General features: G+C 45.1%; 1 protein-coding gene across 1 annotated transcript in view; it reads right to left on the bottom strand.

Moving 5' to 3' along the window:
- The window catches only part of WDR62 (WD repeat domain 62), a 2,486,568-nt gene that overhangs the window by 1,218,822 nt on the left and 1,244,414 nt on the right, over positions 1-23,332 (bottom strand). The window contains exon 18 of the mRNA XM_069644563.1: positions 6,098-6,161. Within this exon, the coding sequence (XP_069500664.1) occupies positions 6,098-6,161 (64 nt within the window). The remainder of the gene's footprint in view (positions 1-6,097; positions 6,162-23,332) is intronic.

Below are 23,332 nucleotides of genomic sequence, written 5' to 3'. Positions count from 1 at the left end.
TCAGCACTGCATCTTCCCCCTAGCCCACTCCCCTCAGCCACCTACATCAACATCAAGCAATGAACATGGTGGCCAGGCCTACCATCTCCCGGCCTGCCCTGCTCTGTAGCCACAGGCTGGTGATCCTACCTCGTCTTCCTGCCATTGGATGCTCACCACAACTTTTAGTACTGGACTCCCTGCTTTGCGGCGACTCAGCCCCAGGCGATCCAGCAAAGGGCAAACAGCTAAGGGCTAACCACCAGTCTTTCCTCCAGCCTCTTTGCCTTTGGGCCATTGCTGTGCCCTACTACTTGCTTGCTGGTACCAATTAGAGCTTTGCTCAGCCCTGTTCTCACCATGCACTGCTCTTACTATCGCTTCCTTTCTCTTCATTCTCCACTGCTCAAAGCCATTTCAACTCTTCCTAGCATCTCCTTCGCTCAACATCACCCCCTCTTCGCACTCACCCACACTCTATATCCACAAAACCTCCAACCCTAACTTTCCTCACACTTCCTTTCTCGCATCTACCCCCAGTGCCTCTCTGCTTCACAGACTCCTCAGTATGCTTCTGCATTACCGAAGGGCAAGCCCCTAACGCATAGGAAATGGGGTATTTGCAAAATGTTACACTAGATTGTTCTTAGCATATTTAACTAAAAAACGATTTGCTAAAACATTTCATACAAAAACCACTCAATGGATAAATATACTGGCAATTTCTTTGTGGAATTGGTGTGCATTATTCATTATATTTTGAACAAAAGTGCACTGCATACATTGGATTGTCAGTTAATGTGGTAAATGTAATAATTAAAATGATCAAGGTGATGTCGTACTTTAACAGAAGTGTGAGAGAACGTCACTACATGTACGCAATCGACAAGGACATAAACACTGTCATACAGCTACAAACACAATTGTACTAAATACATAAACTAAGACTAATCTAGGAAATAAAATAAACATGGGAAATATGCTTGTAAATATTGGAGTGTTCATGTTTTCTTTTTTTCATCAGTATGCTTCTACATCTCACTCTCTTTACAATGCTCTCTGGAATGCAAAATCTGTCTGTAACAATTACCTCAGAATTCACCCTTTCCCATTGGATTTCTCCCTCAGACTATGCAAACCTTCCTACCCTTCACAACCATGCCTACACCTTCACCCACTCTCCCCGCCAAACTGGTAGGTGTGATGGCGTAGGACCGTTTGCATCTTCCAAACTTGCTTTTATCTCCTACTCCATCTCCGGCTAGTTCTCCCTCTTTCAAATACACTCCCTCCACAATCAATGCTCCCTATGGAATTCATATTCCCTCACTCCCTCGGGCCACCCGGTCCCGCTGGTCAATTTACTGACCACCTCTCCCAACTAATTGACCCTCTCCCTCCCCATTGTCACTGGTGACCTTAACCTCCCCTCTCTCCACTCTTCAAAGCACTGGCTTTATATCTCTTCTGTCCTGTCCTGTCTGCCCACCCACTCAAATGGTAACTCCCATGACCTTATTCTCCTCTCAACTACCTGCCTCTGTCTTCTCCCTCTGATCATTCCATCATCTTTTCCTCAATCTCCACTCTTACTTCCACCCCACTCTCTCCATCTACCTCTTCCAGTACCAAGTACAAGTTTCAAACCTCCAAATTCACCATCTACTTCTCTGACCTACACCACTCTCTTTCTTCCAATATATAAATGTACTGTTCCAGCCATTGACAAAGACTTCACTAACTTGAACGCTGCGCCCAATGCTCCCTTCTCCTCTCACTTCCCTCTCACTAAATTTACCCCTAAACCCTCCCCTCCACAGCATTGGATTACACCTACTACCTGCACCCTGGAACTGAGGAAAAGCCTTCTCACTTGGCAAACATCTAGACACTCCTCGGATCTCCTACTCTACTCAACTGCTCTTAAAAACGACTCCTCTACTGTCGACTCTTCCAAAGGTGACTTCTCTCACTCTCATTTCATCTCAATCCTCTCAACCTAGACACCTCCAAAAATCTTTCGACTCAATTCTCTCGCCTCCTAAAACCTCCTCCATCTCCTCTACTCTTTCTGCTAAGGCAGTAGCTCTTTACTTTGCTTCAACATTTCTAGCATTCAAAATACCCTCACAAATTACCTTCTATCCTCTCCTTTCCTCACTTTTCTACACCACCTCTACCCTCCTTTGCTGCGACAATGTCTTTGTTTGCCACGACTAACCCTTCATGTGCCCCCATCGACCTATCCCCACACATAGTAAAACTCATAGCTCACCGTGTTGCTCCATATCTTACTTACCTCCTCAACTCCTCTCTTGACAGTGCCACTTTCCCATTATCCTACAAGTTAGTTACGGTCATCCCTATCCTTAAGAAACCTGGCCTAGAATCTAACTGTCCTGCCAACTTTTATGCTGTCTAATCTACCCCACTATTACAAAATCCTAGAGTGTAATTTCAACCAACTTGCTGAGTTTCTTGACACACACAACCTCCATGATACTCTTCAATCTGGATTCCGACCTATGCACCCTGATTCAGCTCTCTTTAATGTCAGCGACTACATCTCTTCTGCTCATCATGCTAACCGTTCATCTATTCTTATTATACTCAACCCCACTGCTGACTTAGATAGCATCAATCATTCTGACTTTCTCTTACCACTATCGCTCCTAGGCATCAGGGACAAGGCTCTTGCTTGGTTTGCTTTATATCTCACCCAGACGCATCTAGGTGTCCCAGAACAGCCTTTTCTCCCCACTCGCCTCCCTTTAGTGTTGGTGTTCCCTGAGGGTCAGGTCTAGGTCCACTTCCTTTCACTCTTTATACCTCTGCTCTTGGGACCTTGATCTCTTCCTATGGCTTTGCCTATTAAATCTTTGCTGATGACACTCCGATCTTCTCCTTTCCCTCCTTATCGGATGAGCCACGGCCTACAATGTCTAATTGTCTCCCACCATTAAATACGGGATAGGATCTCATTCACTCATGCTCAATTCTGCTAAAACTGAAGGTCTCTACTTCCCATCCAAATAGGCTCTCTTCCTCTCCCTCTCTTCTATTCTTCTCTCCCGACTCAACCCATTTCACAACTTGTCGCTCTTCATCTCCTAATCAGCCACTGCAGTCAGACAATCTCCTCAATATCAGAAAAATAAGACCATCTTTCCTTCAACACTGCTACGCACCTCATCTCCTCTTTAGTACTCTCTTGATCTGACCACTGTGCCAGTCAACTCTATGGCCTTTAAAACTATGCCTTTTCACCTCTCGACAAAGTCCTCAACTTTACTGTCTGTACCTTCCCCTCTTCACATCCACCACCCCTGAATGTCATCAGTTAGGCTGGTTAATTATAAGACAGAGGGCAACGTATAAACTAATTCTTATCTTGAAAACTATACACAGACTTGCCCCACCCTACCCATCGCCCAATCTCACACCCCAACTCTCCCGCTCACTCCCTATGACAATCCTTATCTCACCTCCTTGCCACCTCTTGTGCGCCTTGTGCTCCCCCTTGTTTCCGCTCCCTTTCTCTCCTTGGTCGCTTACTCTGGAAGGCTCTTCCTCTCTATCTGCACTACTCCCCCTCTATCTCCATTTAAAACCAGCCTACTAGCCCTCCTCCTTTATCATTAACCACTCGCATAACATTCTACGCCACCACATCACCCTGTTCTCCTCTCACCCTACCTCTCTACGGCAACCACACAGGACTTATTCTCTCACCCCCGGTTAAGGATACTTGGTCCTCCGCTCTGTGAATCAATGTAAAAACGTTTTGTAAGCATTTGTGTCCAAAATGCATGGTTTCCCAAGTAAATTAAATAAATTAATAAATGGGGTGTGGTTGGATGTGTGTGTGTAAAACATTGAAATATTAAAGTCTGCATGGGGTCATGATAGATTGTCCTCATCCTTTTCCTCACAGGACAGGAGCGTGGTCACTATAGTTCATCGAAGCCTATGATTTCATTGCATTGAAGATATATCAAATCCAGAAGGACATTTGATTTCTGAGGGGAATTTGTGGTTCTACTTAATGCGTATGGCCCCAATATCTTCCTTCGAGGCATTGCTTGATAAACCCCAGTTGTTCCTTGGAAGCATCAACATTAGGAGTTGGGGGGGGCTTTAACTCTGTTACCGACTTACTTGGATTAAAACAGATCCACGAATAAGCCCAGGTCCTAGGACCGGCGGCTAAATCATTGTGCAATCTTCACAAGTGCTGTCAATCAACAGATACATGTCATCTGCACAATACTGTGGAGGACTACACACTCTTGTCAGTTTACCAGAACAGATGCTTGGCTGATTGCAAAACAATCTTTTGGTACTTTAAATTCAAATACTATTTTGCCTCCCAACTTTTCCGATCACTCCCCAGTTCAGATAATACTTGATTGATGCCAGGTAATAGTTGGAGGTTCAGATCGTGGGTTCTTTAAGACACAGCCTTTAAAACAAACTGGTCTGCATACATTTTAGCAGGAATTGTTAAGGCCAATAGTGCATCCGTGGCGGTAAACGCAGGGACTTTATGGAAGGCTCACAAGATCAATATGGCACAAGTGTGCATTGCCACAGGACCACAGGAGGGGTGGGGGTGTTCTGAAATCCATTAGGGGAACCCTGGACAACCTAGAGAAGGAACTGAGGCTACTAGAGGAGTTATATGCTAAAACGAATAACCTCTCTGTGGCTCATGATCTCAAAAGTAAATTAGGGGAATTCCAGCTTCTGGTAGAACAGGGACTTGCGTTCAATAGGCCCATGGCTCATAAATATGGTGGGGACACCATCCAAGCAGGTCTCTATCCATGGGAAATCAAGAGAGAAACCCAGAGTGAAAGGGTTGGGGGCTGAGGTTGAAGGGTTAATGTTCAATCACAAGGATGATGTAGTTCAGGTCAGTGCAAATTACTATGGCACATACAGTAGCCGATTTGAATATTCATTTGAACATGTTGGGGGAATATCTTGAAAGGGTGGTGCTGGGACAGATAGTGGAACCACAAAGCACTCAAACTGTCCCATCACGTTTGAAGAAATGAAGGTTACAATCTCTAAACTTTCTATCAGAAGAGCCTCTGGCCCCGATGGCTTGTCAAATGAAAACTGCAAGGAATTTTGTGGCTTGCTGGCATCCTTGTTGATGGAGGTCTGCCCTGAGGGGGTCCAGCTGGATACCCTCTCGGCCTCTGTGAGGGAGGCCTCCATGGTAGTTTCCCGAAGTCGGGCAAAAACAAAACCCATTGTGCATCGTATTAACCCCTTCTATCGCTACTAAATGTCAATAACAAACTAATGGTAAAAGACCTAACTACCAGGCTGGAAACTCTAACCTTCCCCTCCCAGAGCAGTCCTGATGTATAGCTGGTAGATCTGAACACCTTAAACTAAGTGCTTTGTTGCTATCTTGACTATCCTGAAGTCTAAAACGTCTTATAGCAGTCCCTGTTATTAGATATGGAAAAGGTGTTTCGATTTGCTAGAATAGTCATTTTCATCTTTGGTATTGCAAAGAATATACACACAGCTGAGAGAGAGTCGGGATCAATGGCTACTTCTCTGACTAGATTTGGAATGTGGTTGCTGTTTGCCATAGCGACAGAGCCATTGGCTTGTTTTCTTAAGAGAGCAGCATGGCGAACGACGTATACACCTTTATACTCAAAGTTGTGGTTTCTCTTTTTCCGGACTACCTTTTCATCTATGTCCCAACCCCCCAGAACAACATCTGCCCAATAGTTGACACAGTGAAAGCATTTAATGAAAATTCTTGATTACAAATTAATTGAACAAAGTTAGAAATATTGCCGCTGACAATCAGCACTAGGTGTATTGGTGACGAGTGGGGTTTCCGGTGGTGTCCAAAAAAAAGTGGGATATTTGGGTACCAGAGTAAAAGCCCTGGCTTGTGAGCTGCGAAATACAGAGCTAGCCAAGAGGACAAGAAGTGGCACTATACCGGTGAAACATGTTTGTTAAACCACTAGAACAAAGGAACATTCTTCATTAGAGTCAAGTTAAATAGACTATCCTATCCAACTACACACCAGAAACCCACAGGTCTGCCATTTACTTCAAAAAAGCATATAGATAAACGTACCTGTCAGCAGAAACAGTGATCAAATGCTTACAGTCATGTGTGAACTTCATGCCAGTTACAATGTCTGAAAAACAAAATATAAAAGACTTCATTTAATTCATTTGTTCTTTAACTGTTCACACTATGACATGCATCAGGTGAAAAAATGGGCCTCCCAAGGTGGATTCCTATACGGTAGCACAACAGAGGTGTGTTATGTCTGGAGCTTGGTTCTTCGGAGGCCCCACATTGTTGGAAGCCCTAAACCAGCAAAGAGGAGGGCTGTGTTCCTCCTATTCAAGTGCCTCCCAGCCCCTCTGTCTTCACCATCTCTCGTAGTCACAAGGACTGGCAGACCTCCCTCCCAGTCTTGCTCCCCTGCCTGACCCGCTGCTATTAGCGGGAGACAACGAAGGTGGGGTGGCAGATGGTGAGCAGACATGTGGTGTTCCTCTGTTGCCGTTGTGCTATTCTGAGGGAGCACTCATCACTCACACACAGAGTACATAGAGTGTTTGTCTCGGGAGGATAGCTCAGGGAACGCGCTCGCCTTGGAAGTAAGACAGCACGGAGCAACACAAGTTCGATCCCCAGGTCAGCGCTTAGAAACCTCTGGGTATTAAGCGCGTTATAAATAACCAATTATAAAATTATATAAATTATTAATTATTATAGCCGGAGATCTGGAGCAGGGCAAAGAGTGCCAAGACACCATGCTACTCTCTGGGTGCTTAAAGTCAGGACCGACTCGGAAGTACCAGGAATCCTGTGGTAGGACCTACATTTAATGACAATTCCTACTATATAACTCAAGTACACATGCAGGTATTGGGATGTAATGTGAATACCAGCCATTGGATGACAATGTCTGGCATTTGATCAAAGTATCTGGTAGTTGATGGAAATACTTGAACTACACCTGGGCATCTAATGGGAATCCGTGTCTAAATGTTTGATGATGAGACCTGGCTGGAGAGAAGCGCTGCTGGCAATACCCTGCATAAGATCGTCTGTCATGGCATAATGGTTGCCAATAGCACAGGAGGTAACCTAGATGTGAGTATATAAATGGCGCCTGGCGGAGTCCTGTATGCAAAATGCTAGAAATCAGGGTGGGAGATCCGTAGACAGCTGTCTAGTTTTGAAGCTATTGTATTTTGCCTTCAAAACGATTTTTCTACAGATGAGTAAAATTTAATATTTACATGATTTTCGGTAAGCACGAAAGTATAAGGACAGACATATAAGGACGGGAAATACAGATAAGTATCAACCTCTATGTGTCGAGGTACAATTTCCAAAGTGATGCACGGGTATACAATACAGGTAAGTGGTGACATAATATTTTTTCAGGCTGCGACCCAGGACTGTAGTAGGTCCGGGGGTACTAAACAAGATGGTGTACACAATACTATCTATAAACACAAACACAGGGGTTGTGCCACAAAATATTGACACTGAAGTGTTTCGGCCAAGAGGGGCTGGTTGAGAGCCCGAGGTAGTGGTGGCCTTCATCAGGATGATCGCTGGTGGTGGTGCTGTGCGTGAAGGTAATCGTCTGCTGTAGTTGCAGCGGAGACACTGTGCTCAAAGTCCTATCTGGAGTGCTGGACTCTGAATGCCAGGTTAGGCAACCATTGCCGCGAGGATGGCAGCCGCAATTTGTTTGCATTGCTCCTAGAGGCTCCAGGCCTTATTTACTGGCCGACTTGACCCGATTTGTCTGAGTCTTTCCATGCAACCCTTTAAACATGGCATTCAGAGTCCAGCACTCCAGATAGGACTTTGAGCGTAGCGTCCCTGCTGCAACTACACCAGACGATTACCTTCACGGACAGCACCACCACCAGCGATCATCCTGATGAAGGCCACCACTACCTCGGGCTCCTACCCAGCCCCTCTTGGCTGAAACACTTCAGTGTCGATATTTTGTGGCACAACCCCTGTGTTTATGTGTTTATAGATAGTGTTGTGTACACCATCTTGTTTAGTACTCCCGGACCTACTACAGTCCAGGGTCACACCCTGTAAAAATCTTATGTCACCACTTACCTGTATTGTATACACGTGTATCACTTTGGAAATTGTACCTCGAAAAACAGAGGGCGATACTTGCCTGTATTTCCCGTGTTAAAAAAACGTCTGTCCTTATACTTTCGTGCTTATCGAAAGTCATGTAAATATTACATTTTACTCATCTGTGCAAAATCGTTTTGAAGGCAAAATAAAATAGCTTCAAAACTAGACAGCTATCTACGGATCTCCCACCCTGATTTCTAGCATTTTGCATACAGGTAACCTGGATGTCACATGAAGGGATCGCAACACAACCACAATGTTCAGTTCCAGACAGTTTGCCACACTTGCCAGAGCTAAAAGAAGCAGTTGAAGCGACACAAAAACACCCACACAGGGTACAAGCTACATGATGAAACCATCAAAAGGGGAAGGCGAGGAAGAAATGAGGAAAGAAGACTGGTATCCACCAGAAAAACACATTAAAGGATGCAAGTCATTGGCTCTTCTTTCAACTGGTACCTTCCCTGCCACAGATTCCCATCTTTGACAGACTCTCAGAGTAATCCCAATAGAGTGGATGGTGGGCAAATTAATTGCAAGGAACAGATTCTTACATAAGGAACTGCTCCAAGACAGACCATCCAAAATGTGCGTCATTCACAGTCAAGCAATCCCAGCAACGAGTGGTATACGTGTGCAAAGGTGTCCAAGCATAGTAGGTCACATTTCATGCAATGAAATAACCCGCTTTACTGGGCTGAAGAAGCCACCTAATGCATTGTTGAATGGACCCTGAAGTAGGCATAGGACTTCCTTGTTCATTTGCTCAGAGCAGGTTTTAATGCAAGTAAAAATCCAACGTGAAATAGTCTGCTTGGTAATAAGCAACGTTTTGGGGGCCATCAAATCCCATATATAGTTGACTGCCAATATGGCCTGGCTTGGAGTGAGATACATAAAAGCTGAGCACCCCATTAGGGACAAGATGATGAACCCTCATCTTAGTCTTACAAAGATGTGGATGAGGGAAGAACAGAGTCAAATCAATCTTCTTCAAAAGATACAATTCTGAGACTCCTTTCAGAAGAGTTAGGGCCTCATTCTCATGGTCCTCTTCTCCATAAAAAACAAAGATATACACAGAGTGCCTGCAGTTTGCTCAAAGAGGCGATCTTGAGTGAGTGTAGACACACTAATGCCTTTGTCAAAAGCAGTAAGGGCATGGAGGGAAGTAGTTAACTCCTTACTACTAAGAATGCCACCTGTTAAGGAATTTATTTGAAAACAGATAGACCAAATAGCCTTAACCATCACTTTAATTAAGGCTACATGGTCAGTGTTACCTCTCATGACGTACTGTTTCAGGCAGACAGCTCTAAGCACCCATGCCCCATGATTCCAACCCTCCACCTCAATTGCTCCTTCCACTTAAAGCACCTAATGTCACTGCAGATTCCAGTTTTTGGTGGCCCTGGAGCCAGAAGGCAGTATCCGGTGCCTTAAATTTAGGCATCTTGCCTAGCTATGATGGATTGCCGGTCCTGATAAAGTGGTTTCGAGTATTGCTTACTCCAACTCCCATATGGTGCGCTATGCTCATAAAGGACTGCCTTTAAACATGCATATCTATGAAATATACAAACACCAGGGACTTGCAGTTGCAGGCAAGTAACACATTCATATGCATGGATTTCCCATGAGCATGGGGGGAAAATGCAGTGATTAGGGTTAGGATATGGAGTGTTCACGTTGTGAGGACGGGTGGGGAGTAGTGACCTGGTGGACTTGTAACTGTTAGGGTAGTGACCTACTGTGGCGTGGTAGAGTAAGGAGTCAGACAAAGGGGTGGCAGGTTTCAACAAGTTTTATTCCCCATCTCCAATGGGTTATCCGAACCTAAACTATCAACTCGGGTGCTCGTAGTCAGGATGTGTGTGCGATTAAATGAAAAGGTAAGTCCTCTGTCCAAAAACCTACTCTAACCCTAGAACTAGTTTACAAAAGGGGTCAGCATCCAAATGAAAGACTAATACCAGGAGAATTGTTCCCTTCTCCTGGTGAACTCGCTCAGCCTGCATCTCTTTTGCATCAATCTTTTGCGCTAGTTTCTGATTCAACAAAGAACGTATGTTCAGGAGAATGACTCCTGACCCACCTCACACAGACTTGAGGGCTGCCTTGGGAAATATTTTGACAATAGTCCTCAAAAGTCTCTTCACGTCTTACTAAGGCTCCGGAAAGCTTGCTTTACAGTTCTAGCATTTATTTCTTGTTGTAAGGCGTTATGAAGATCATCTCCAGATAGATCTTGTTGTCTAGAATCGTCTTTAGTTTTACTTGGATTATCATTATGACGAGGGACATTCCACCCAATGTACTCTTGGTTTTCAGACCTTTGGGTATCACTGCAGTGACAAGGGAGATAACTCCCGAGATTCTCTTGATTCTCTGAGTAACACTACTGTGATAAGGGAGATTACTCTCAAGGGTTTCTTGACTCTCTGGCCTCCTCAGACCTCACCCCGCTTTCCTGTAGTTCCCGTTACCTTGTTTGTACTGGAAACGCGTGTCCCATTCTTCCCAGAGTCATGAGCGGTTTGCCGTTTGATCGTCGCTTCCTTTTGGTTTGCCTGCACTGCTCCACAAAGGCCTGGGGCTGCTGGTCCCGGCGTCACTGTTGGAGCGAGCGGTCCACATCTGAGGGGTCACGCCACCACCTAGACTTCCCTAGCACTGCAGTGAGTTGTCTGGCTGCCGGCTCACGTGATTCTACGGCAACTTCCACTATTCTGCGTCACCTCTTCCAAGGGCCAGCTTCTCTGCACAGCTGACAGGTTCCCAGGTTCAAACGTCCCGGGTTTTGCTGGCTTCTTTCAGTTGTTTCCATGAGGTACTCTACATGCCCCCTCTTCCCAGTACTTTTTTTAAAAAAAGGTTTGTCATTCTTTTTTTTTCTTTGTCTCAGTGGTGTCAAGTCTCAAGGAAGGAAGGGAGGTAGGTAGGTAGGTAGTGTTACAATTATACAGTAGTACTTTCAGAAGCACTCTCTACAGACAGGTTTTTATGGGTTCAAGGGAAAGAGGGTTAGGGAGTTCCTTCATGTAACAGGAGTCCTTATCCAGAGGTGGGGAGTCTCTCCCTCGTAAGTCCTGCTTTCCACCACCCCTACGTGGACGATTGGGTAGCAGCCTTACCTCCGTAGCCTCAGAGGGAAGGACTCCCACCCTGGGGAGAAGTGACCAGATCCTCTGAATCATCATATTACACAGTAAAATAAGTCTGCTGTGATGCACACAAATTAACTCATGGATCTTAAATAAGGTGCCGACTGTGATGCACATGAATGAAATAATGTCAGAGCTGCAACCAGCACAACTAAATAGGTCAGATGATACCAGCACAATAAAATAATAGGTAAGCTCTGAACAGCACAAATGAAATTTTGGGGTGGATGTGACCAACACAGTGAAATTGCTGCCTGTGAGAAGTCAAGTTGATAGCATTACAAGTGGGAATTGATCCAAGATAGTTCTGAGAAGGCCGGATGGTGGAGATATCGTGGACAAGGGTGACAATAACAGGGGGTCAGGTGACCTCTATCATGTTGTAGGCCACCATCTGAGCAGGTCAAGGAAGGTAGCCAGGTGAAAAGCCACCTGGCCACCTGACAAGCTGGACACTCCGAAGGGAAAAATTGAGGAGAGGAGTCAGTGCCACGTGGCTGGAAGAGAACCCAATCAGCCCTCACCTCCTGAGCGCTCTTGCCTTCCGGGCTTATCTCACCATTTTGTTGGGGTCAAGTCAGATAGAGGTCATTTTGTGGTTCCGCCCAGACAAGCGCATCTATGTCCTCGAGACATGTCTTGCAAAAGCTTTTTTTTTAAGTGGAGGCGTTGGTTTATTCATCACCAACTAGGGTGGGCAAGATTTCAGTTTCTGGATTGATGTAGCAGGTTACCTCCACCATTGAGATCAACTTTTGAGCAGTTACTACTTGGGGAGTGCTTCAATCCCAACTGTCCTCTTCCCGTCTTTTCTTTCTCTACAGGGCAGCATTTTCACCCTGAGGGTAGCAGAACATCTCCATAAAAGCGATTAAGCAGATTTTGATAAAGGTGCAGGATCTAGGCTGCTACTTGGTATGCTTCCTCAACCCCAAGAAGGGGGTGGTCTTTAACCAAAAGTAGACGTTAGCCCCTTGAACAAGTTCAACAGAAAGAATGTGAAGTTCAAGCCTTTGAGACAGATCTTTCAAGCCTTTAAGGATGGTGACTGCTTGAGGTCACTTCGCCTCCCGGATGCATATATTCATTCACACAACAATGTGAATTACTGGCGGTTCCTGCAATTCTTCGTAGTGGGGTTTATTCACCTGTTAACTTCTGTGACGTACTGGGTTTTGTTGCCACTGCACATATTCACAAAAGTGCTAACAGATGAAGCAGCATTCCTAAGTAGCGTTTGTGTCTTTCTGTGGTGAATCTTAGGAGTTAGTCGCCTCTCCCCAAGGGGGAGCTTCCCCCTTTGGGACTAGGGAGGAGAGCCCACTACACATATCCACTACGAGATAGGGTAAGTGGAACCCCTCTGGAGTTGACAGGACAAATTCAGAGAAAGGACACAGGTCACCATCTCTTTCCCTTGCAGACACTAACATTGTTATGGGATATATGGGAGTTAAGGCATAGGAGAACCGTAAAACCCATTTTGTAATATCCGATTTGGGTTTTGGCTCCAACCCTGCCCAGTCCTCTTGGCAAATAGGCTGAGAGGTGAAAGGATTGGCATCCTGGAGGAAAGTCAGAACAAGAAACAATCAAGGGAGGGGTTCGGAAAGGCATCAGAATTCAATTGAGCCTGAAGAAGACTCAGGAAGTGTGGCCGTCGAAGGAGAGTGCCAGAGGAAGCATGTCAACCCGCGATCCGGCCTGTGAGAGGGCAGCAGGTCTGAAGGACTGAATGGAGGAAAAACTGGAAGAGGGCCGGGACCAGAGCCTAGGGAAAAACTAAAATCGGAGCACTGAGGCCTGAGGAGCTGCAGCCTCACACCAGAACAAAGCAAGCGAGAAAGGAGAGCCGACAGCAGGCGATGCATTACATGGTGGAAGCCCTGATGAAGTGGCTCTGCGGCAGACTCACTTCACTGTCCTCCCAAGGAGCCCTGCTAAAGAGGCACAGGTACGCTGTGGCTCCAGGAAAACTGGATGCTGGTTGAAACACAAAGAAGAAGAGGAAGCAGAACCCAAGAGTGGGGTGAGAGAAAGAGACCCCATGCCAGTGAGAGCACAGAGCAACCCCACAGTGGGATAAGAGAAACACAAGAAGCTCCAGAGTGGAGAAAGCACCAAGACGCCCCAGAGCGGGGCGAGAGGAAGAGACAAGACCCCAGAGTCAAAACACAGTGAGGCCCTAGAGTGGGGACAAACACAAGAAGCCCCAGAGAGGGGAAAGTACCAAGAAGCCCTAGAGTGGGATGACAGGAAGAGACCAAGGAGCAGAGTGCCAGACTGGCGAACAAGGGACAAAGAGAAACCCACAGTGAGGAAATACAGAAAAGGACACTATCCCTGAATGGAGAGAGACTAAGACCTATAAGAGTGGGAAGCAAGCGCAAGTAACCGAGCTGGATTCCAGGAGGGCATTCCAGATCTTTCTGAACTGGAGCTGTGATCATAGGCAAGGCCTAAGAAAACGAATACAAGGGTTGGGAGACAGAAGCCATCAGCGAACTCTTTTCTCGGGGCAACTCACAAATGTGTATTCATTTTTTTTGGCGCTTTTCGTTTTAGAAGATGGAGAGAGTGAGAAGGTTAGATCAGGATTTCCAGATAAAAGACTTGGTATTATTTATAAATTCTGACATCCTGATGAGCACCCTTTTCTTCTGTTTACAGTAGGGTTTAGAGTCCCAGTGTTAGGGAGAGATTAGGTTTAATTGGTTAAACAGAATAAAGAAAGTTGAGAATCGTGCCTCCTTTTCCATCTCCTGATTCCGACCCAACACATCACTTTCTCCTCCTCTGGCATGAGGTTTGATGTGTTTGAGTCCAACAAATCGACTGTCCTTGCTGTAATCTTGTTGATGTTGTGTCTGCCAATGCTGGGCAAAGGGAAGTCTTGTGTCTTGACTTGAGAAGATGGAGAACTGCAACTACGTCAATGTGAGGCACGTATGATCTGTAAACGTCGCTGCCTCAACCTCGGTCTAAACACAGAACATGAGCTAAATGTGTTTTTGCAAAATTACCACTCTCTATATATCTCAAATGCACATGCAGGAGCTTTATTTTCGCATGCCCATGTATGAGCTGCTTTTTCTATTGCTGCAATTTTAGGTTCTCTATGTATTTTTTCACATGGAAATATATTTTTGATACAACAATCAAGTCAGGCTATATGATTAAGTCTGGCTGTCAAATTGAATCGTTCTTTTCCCCCCAAACACCGGTCTTGTGGGTGCTCTTTATGAAAAATCCAAAACATGCTAGTTTCACAATCATGCAATATTTAGATGCGATTGCAGATAGTAATAATTGCAAATATATGCTAATGAAAGTCGACAAACAAGTTCTGTGCAAGCAATAAATAATTACCAAATACGAATATCGCTTAACCTTAACTCATTACCAAAAAGCAACAATTTTGCATTTAAATATGTGACACAAGGTGTTTTTGAACATATGTCTGGTTCAGACCAGCACTCGTCAACCTAAACCTTTAAAGCAATGTTGCAAAACTCCAATTACCGTGAGACATCAGTGTTCCCCACTGCTACCATTCATCACATGAGTGACCACGTGACCTTATAAAAAGCAGACCCACTCGTCTTTCTCCTATGTACCCGCCTTTCATTTTTCGCCGTGTGGACCGTTTTCTGCATTAGAAGCAGTTTATTTTGTTCACCCATTACGAAATACAGTAAAATAAGCGGCAATGCCCTACATGATTTTATGAAAACTCCTTTCAGACCCAACCATTTAAGTCAATACACGGCCATTTCAATTGTAGTCAAAAACTGTTGTCTTTATTCACAGAGGAGGCATGATATAAAAAAATCGTGTGGATTGTTGACCCTTAACCGAGCACAAAACCTATGGGTTTTTGAAGCAGTTATCCTATCATTTTCCAAAGAGGACAGGCCGTAATATTCTCCCTGCATTTAAAGCTGTCTCTACTTGGATGTATATTCCAAAATACAGCCAGGTAAGCAGTCGAGTTGAAAACGTTGTCTTGGAAACTACACCTTGAGACATGTATTGGAAATTATACACTTTGTAATTTAACTATTCAGATATACATTTTTGCTCTCATGCTCAGATCAGGAAATATAAATAAAACTAAATCCACTGGGATTTGTCACTCAAACAGAACATAATCTTTTAACGTTTTTAATGTTGTTATGGAAACCGCCTTCGAGACACGTCTCATGTACCCATCACATGGTTTCCGGAAAATTCGCAGACAATTACATGTGCATTTATTCCCAGACCAGGAAACACAAATAGAATCTGCTGGGATATTCGTTAAAACAGAACTGGAATACTTTTCGCACGTCCGCAGACCTTCAGGACACGTCCTTTTTTACCATGAGGACCGTTTAGCTTGCACCTGCAGCAGTTTCATCGCTAAATGCGAACAGCTTTCTACCTAGTAAGGTAAGCGTTTTCGAAGCCATACCTGGATGTTGCACATATATATCTTTTATGGACTAGATAACGAAAAACGGCATAGTAATCAACTTCACAACCAAGTCTTAACACCTGACACTGCCTGTTAGGTTTCGCACCATTTTGGAACGAAGACAAACTTTCATGTACGGCTCACAGCAGCTAAACACGAAACTGCCACAACAATCGGATAGGTGAGCCTAATCTAACGCTTCTAAGTGCTCAGCATTTCATTTTTAATTAAATTAACCCCAAAGAGTGGTTTCAACAAACCTATGTCTATAAGCAACCTCTAGAATAGCCTGTTTTCTCCTTTGCATTTTCCACGATTTAGGAAAATGAACTGTTACATTATTTACATTGACCAGCATGCACTCTAGAAAATGAAAAGTGCATTCTCTGAGGTTTTGATAGCGCAACCAAGTATTAATTGGACAATAGTCTAACCCACTGTTTTCTCTCTCTCTCTCTCCCCACCTCTACTGATTTTTATACTTCCTTTCCTTTTGTCCATTTGTTGTCTTCTCATCAATGTGTGCAAATAGATAACTTTTTCATTAATTCATATTGAACTACAACATTGTAACATCTTTTATGATATTGATGTTTACTGCTTAGCCCTTATGACCGCAGCAGGTTGAAACACGTGTCGGCAACAAGCAGAAATTAACATTTGTCAAACTTGCCAGCAAGCAAAGTATAGCACTTGTCAAACTTGTTTTCACTCACTTATCTTTCCTTGTCACACAAATTGGCAAATAAGCTAAAATTAGGATTTGTTAAACATGTTCAGCTTGTAAAACTTTATCTTGGTTTTGATCTTTTCAGCAAACATTCCTTATTTGTTGACTGTTAGCGACACTGTTGATTTCAATTGATCATGTCAAAGGTTTTTTGAATATTACAAAAAAAATGTGTTTGGGGAAAGTTCACCCATTTTGATTTCATGTTGACTTACAATGGTTAACACAAATAAATAAAGCCACACAGGCAGTCATTTGAAAACTAACTCTACTGTCTCTTATTGGCACATACACTAAACTCTGGTGTAGAGCGCAGCTAGCAGAGGATATCAATCTAAATTTAGTTCAGTAAAAGGGTTGACAATATGTTCTTCTACAACGGTACAATTATTTAGGACCTCTGCAGTACATTTGGTATAATTGTCAGAATGTTTCTCTCTGGGCTATTGCTCTCTTCTGGGCAACCACCCTTCTACTGCTACCGTGAAAACATGTTCTCTCGTTTCACAGTAGGTGAATAATTTAGCCAACATGTAATATAACCTCCACTGACAGTTTTATACACCACCCTAGTTAACATATTTCTGCTTCAATTTAAGACCATAGGATTATTAGGCAAGACAGGACTCTTCGACCTCTACAGGTAGGCAAGGCACTCTTCCTTCCTATGTTTCCGTTTGCTATACTGCCACAAGTATAACCTACTTCTGCTACAAGACAGACTCTCTCTCTCTCTCTCTCAACTTCAGCAGTCTTTAGCATTACAAATTATTTTTGTCATCTTCCTTAACGAGCACCCAGTCCCCTTCCCCAGGTTTGTTCACCCTTTCCTGGTTTCAGAAATTACCCAGAAACTGTATTGCCACTTTTCCAGCCTCAAAGTCACAATTGTATCAGAGGACACTGGACCTTTAATTACTTCGTAGATCAGATGAACAGATCTAAATAAAGCTTGTTCCAATCTGGAAAGGGTTTACTGCTTGGCTCGGGGCAATGCTTGTCCTTCTAGTCAGTGCAACTTCTGAACTTAAAGAGTAATTGTTTTGCGTTCTACAAGGTTCAGACTTCAAAGGAAAAACAGATTTAGGTATACATGGTGACTCTTTAATATAGATCTTCAACTTTAAAGGATTGCAAATGATTCTATTTCAATATATTATCACTGAGACAGTGTTAGCCTCCTTTCGGGAAATACGACTGTTCACACACGACTTCACTTTGATTCCGCTTTCACTTGTAACAGTTAGGAAGGTTACGGTTATTCTTCCGAAATGGGTTTCAGCAAGCGTTCCCTCTTTAATTATGGACACGCGATCAATAGCAATTGATTAAACAATGGACACTAATAGAATTCTCTCCCTACGCGAACACTTTTTCTCTCACTAATAGTGCGTGTATTACATTTCCATTGTCAAAGAGAACTTCTATAACAGGGAACAGTTTGTTACTCGCTTGTGAACTTCCGTGACTTTGGAACTTTAACAGTTCCTGGCAAGGCTTTGCACGAATCTGGACACTGAGCTTCACTCACCAGCTCCAGAAAACACTGCGGTTGCAGGCTGCTAAACTCTCCCAACTTCAACTGCTACTACTGCTTCAGGCACTCTCTAGACCCACACCCTTCTGCATCACGGATGTCTGGGGCTAATGTGGAGTATCCTTCACTCCTCAGTCCCTCGGCTTGCCTCCTGCTACAGGACTCGGGTGTCAGCACGGTCACAGCTCTGCGATCTCATCTACTCAGCGCACATGGGGATAACTCCACTCCTTAACACTTCTTCCTCAGTGCAGCCACGGCAATGCAGGGTTTGAGACCACAGGACCCTCTCAAAGCTTGCAGATGAAATCTGCTGTCTCCACGCTCCGGTGTCCTTTCTGTGATCACATCTTCTCATGAATTGCCAGCCTCATGATCTTCTACTGCTACTCCTACTGGCAGCCTTGCAACTCCTGCACCAGCTCCTTTTCCAGATCCTTCCTTGCTGCAGCCTTTCCTGCCTCACAGTATTGGCAATTGGCTTCAGGTGTGAAGCAATTGTTTCAATTGCCTGACCCTGGCAAAGGCTATTGGGCTTAATTGCCCGACTACACATCTACATGCCTCCTCAGCCCTCTTCTTCGTCGCAGTCTATGTAGGATTCTGGGACATGAAGTCTACTTAATTAAAGTTAAGTTTTACAACGTCTAGTCGTTTTAAGGGTAGATTTAATTCCCTTACTACTTTTAACAGTGGGGCTGTAGGTTTTAACTACTTGATTAGAGGAAGATGGTTTAGAGAAGACACCATTTTCGCTATTCCTCATAGTGTACCCTTGGTATTGAGGAGGACCTTTGCTTTTAGGAACCAAAAGCATTCTATTTTTTGGTATAATAGGTTTGGGTGTTACAACCTTAGATTTTTCCACCTCAGATTTAAGTGTTGGTTCAGATATATTAATATCTATTAAGTTCTTTCTTTGGATGCTTCCCCCGCAGATTCCTCATCAGATAGATATCCATTCCAGTGTCAGCTGCTCTGAAACATTTTTAACAGTGGGGCGTAGTACGATTCGACCGTTGATCCCCCTGGACTCGACATGCCACTCATCGACTGTGGATGTGACATTGGCTGCCACATATATACTGCAACACTACGCCCCATACCCGAGTTCGCCACCTTTAATCCCCTGAGCTCAGCAGCTGCATAGGAAGAATCCAAGTATTCGGCTGAAATAGAGCAACAAAAAAACAATATATATTTTTTAAATTAGAAACCTTTCATGGCCACCGAATTCTCAATTAGAACAAGGACATACTTTGCTGTGAGAGGGAGCAAAGGCCATCAAAGCTAACCTGATCACCCGCAACTCCAGCCTGTTGATATTTCACTGGCTCTCCATTGGTGAGCAGAAGACGCCAACTTTCAGATTCCTGCAGTGAGTTCCCCAACCCTTCAAGGACGCATCTGTGACCACCTGGGCTTGGGGCCACAGAGGCCAAAAGGTTTCCCCTATCCTCATGCTTTCCCTGTTGGCCCAAAAAGATAAGTCGTAGGCCACCGACTTAGACACTTTGGCCTTCATGACATCGAAGTAGTGGGAATATTGACCTCTCAGTAACCGTTGCAAAGACCACATGCGCAGTCTGGCCTCTGACACCAGAAACATTCAGGAAGCCGTGAGGGCTAAGAGGAGGATGAAGGAAGCCACTTGCAAGCTGTCGTGATTCAGGAAGAGATCGACCATTTGCCCGATACTGGTGGCTCTATTCGCGAGGGAAGACCTTCCCTACTAGTGTGTCCATGACTGCTCCATGAACTGGAGCTTTTGCATTGGTTTAACGTGGGGCTTCTGGAATTCCAGGCAGAAGCCCAACCTGTGTAGCAGCGACCAGGTGTCCTCCAGCTGCGTCAATACTTGCTCGGACCATCTCCCTCGGATCAGCTAGTTATCCAGGTACGGGAAAACATGGAAACCGGAGATCCTAAGATGAGCAGCCACCACTGCCATCAGCTTGGTGAAGACCCTGGGCGCAGAGGTTAGCCTAAAGGGAAGCGTGCCCCCTTTAACAAATCTCAGGAAAGGCCTCTGCTTCCGGTGGATCGGTACATGAAAGTACACGTCCTGAAGATCCAGAGACACCAACCAGTCCTGGAGCTGCAGAGGATAGAGAATGTCTTTCAACATCACCATTTTTAACCTCTTCTTCCTAAGGAACTGATTCAAGGCCCCGAGGTCAAAAATGGGACTGAGCCGTCGTCCTTTTTTGGGTACCATGAAGTACAAGCCCAACCCCCTCTGCTCGGGCAGCACCTCTTCCACAGCACCCTTCAATAACAGGGCTCTCAGTTCTTCCTGGAGCTCCTGTTACGGTTGAGGGGGAGGTGGTCTGTCCGGCCGTTTGCTTAAAAATGACAGACACTGTACCCATTCGACGAGCTACAATGCCCAAGAGTCGGAGGTTATCTCCTTCCACTAGGGCAAGTGATTGCAAATTCTCCCTCCAACCGGAGAAGCATGTGGGAGGGAACTCCAAGCGGTTTGGCGAGCACCGCTGCCCCTGCCGCAGTCTGCTGACCACTAGACTCCCCCCCCCCCTGCCCCGTCCGGCACGCAAGAAACCCCTCAGCCCTTGACTGGCCTGCGGTAACTGTGTCCTCTTTCCCAACGTGACATACCAGCAATAGCCTCTTGCCCTTGAGGAAAAGCTGAAAGATTACCTAAGCGGCTGCTGCACAGCTAGGCCCAGTGGCTTGGCAGCTAGCTTAGAGTACTTTAACATTTCCAGGGACTTATCAGCCCTAGGGCCGTACAGGGGTTCGCCATTGAATGTTATGTCCAGCAACTTCGCTGGGACATTTGGTGAGAACCCTGAACCGTGCAGATAGGCTGACGTTCTCAGCACATTAGCCGATCCCACCAACCTGCCTAGGCCAGATTGCAGTTCTGTAGCATGGTGGAGTAAGGAGTCAGACAAGGGTGTGGCATGTTTCAACAAAGTTTTATTTAAGAAATAAAGAAAAGGGCGTAACTCTGCCTATCTCTAAAGGTTTATCCCTACCTAAATAAATACTAACTCGGGTGCTCGTTGTCAGGGTGTTTGTCCAAAGGAAGTGTCTGTACTCCGTCCAAAAACCTACTCTAACCCTACCACTAATGTACAAAAAGGTTAAGTATTAAAATGAAAATTGTACCAAGATAATGACTCCCTTCACCTGGTGAATGGGCTCAATCGTTATGTCTTTTCCAACAATTCTTTGCTCTAGTTTCTGATTCAACAAAGAGTATGGTCAGGAGAATGACACCCTTCTCCTTACCCACCTAACACAGCCTTGAGGACGGTCTTAGAATAGTCTTTTCAATAGTCCCTTCACTTCTTCCCAAGGGCTCTGTGTTAGGGAGAATTCTCATTTCATGGCTAATGTCCCTTACCTAGTGAGTCCCTCAGCAGCTTTGCTGGATCTCTGGAGTTGTTTCTTTCCACTTGGTAATAGTGCGAGTTTTACACCACTCTTACTTGTGTTTTGCTATGTGTTTTTACCTGTTTTTGTGATTGTGGACTCTGAAGAACACCACTTCAGTAGCCCTCTTCTTTTTGTGTCACACAGCACCTTCTGTGCAGTGACACAGGGTTGTCGTTCAGACTTCCCACCGACTCCATTTCTGAGGCCGACTACTGTCCCCCAGAAAAGGGTAAAGTTACCATTAACTTTACTTAGTCAAATTAACCACAGATCCAGTACACCCCATCTCCCATGGAGTACTGGAAGGGTTAACTCTTAGCCCTTTTTATCTGTACCTCATAGAGCATTGTTTCGCTCTTTTAACATTTAGACATGGCTGGTGGCAGTGGTATCTACCCTAATTTTCTCCCGCGGTTATCTTATATAACCATGGTAATATTGTAGGCTATTGTGTTAGCCTCGAACTTAAACCCGCTTGACCAAATACTTTTTCTTTTGGCTCCGGTGCGGTTTATTCGCCATTTCTTTTTGTTAAAATCCTTCTTGTGTTTTACTTTGCGTGGCAAACCAGGTTTGCCTTCTTTGTTCACTGTCTTTTGGTAGGCTTCTGCCAAGAAGCCCTCCTCAAGGCGCCTGGGTGTCTAGGTGGGCTGAATGTGAGGGAGGGGTGTAGTCACCACCTGCACAGGGTATCCTAGGAAACCCAAGTCACACTTTTTCATGATTGGCTGAGGTGGTTGTCTGGGCTGGACAACCCCCCTGCTGTGTGATTGACAGCCAGGCTGTGTGAATGGGGGATATGATGCCTACCCCCGGGGACCCAGACCAAGTCCAGCAACCCTGGAAGCAGGCATCAAGTTATTTCAAGCAAGCCCAACAACCCCTGCTAGGGGCTATTTGGGTGCAGTCCTGGAGTCTATGGCGCCAGGCTCATATGCAGAGTCAGTCCTGGCGCCATAGGCGCCAGGCTCATAGATTTAAACTTACCTGATGCAGACCATGCTGCAAACTTACCTGATGCAGACCATGCTGCAAACTTACCTGATGCAGACCATGCTGCAAGAGCTCCAAGCCAAAAGAGGCTTGGAAGGGACTACTTTACCTAGGGAATATTTTTTACTCGGGTGGGGCTGGGGAGGAATACTTACCACGGAATACTTTGGGGGCTATTTAAACCACGCCCGAAGAGCAGCACACGCTTCTCGCTATTCTGCATCCAGCAGCGTAACGCTCACCGTGCCTGCAAGTCTGCATCCAGTCTTCTGCCACGCCCGCCTCGAGTCTGGAGCTCCTAGAAAAAGGGAGAAATAAGGAGAAAAGGTTATAACAAGAGCAATACCTTTGATACTTACCTGAATTCCCGATCCACCGTGCCTTCGAGCTGGAAGAAAGAAGCTATTTTATGCACGCCGCCTCACCTGCTGCAGCGCCACGCCGAACTCACCGGCCTTCGCAGCATCTTCACATTCCACCGCATCCTTCTGCATGGTCCCGCCGCACTCCGGCACCTAAGGGGAAGACAAGAACAGCAAGGTGAGCCAAGGGAATAAACAGAGGCAATATTAGTTACCCCCCATAGACTTACCTGATTTTACCACCGGGGGTACTATTCCTCTTCACGGGTCGGCGCAGCTTCCACTGCATCCTCGCCGAACCCCGGCCCCTAAGGGGAAACAAAAGGACCGCAAGGTGAAACAAAGGGACAAACAAGGGGAAACCTCCTCTCCACAATAGACTTAGCTGATTTTACCGCCGGAGGTATTATTCCCAGAGACTTCATACTTTCTCTCAGCGCCTCAATAAGGGAGAAAACAACAGATTACATACTGACATTATTTTATCGAACTGTGTTGGATAATACAAATCCTTACCTGAATATTACCGG

The sequence above is a fragment of the Ambystoma mexicanum genome, chromosome 2p (genome assembly GCF_040938575.1).
Source record: "Ambystoma mexicanum isolate Mex_15411 chromosome 2p, UKY_AmexF1_1, whole genome shotgun sequence".
Taxonomy (NCBI): domain Eukaryota; kingdom Metazoa; phylum Chordata; class Amphibia; order Caudata; family Ambystomatidae; genus Ambystoma; species Ambystoma mexicanum.
Note: the sequence above shows the minus strand (reverse complement) of the source record. Positions and strands in the feature narration are given on the sequence as shown.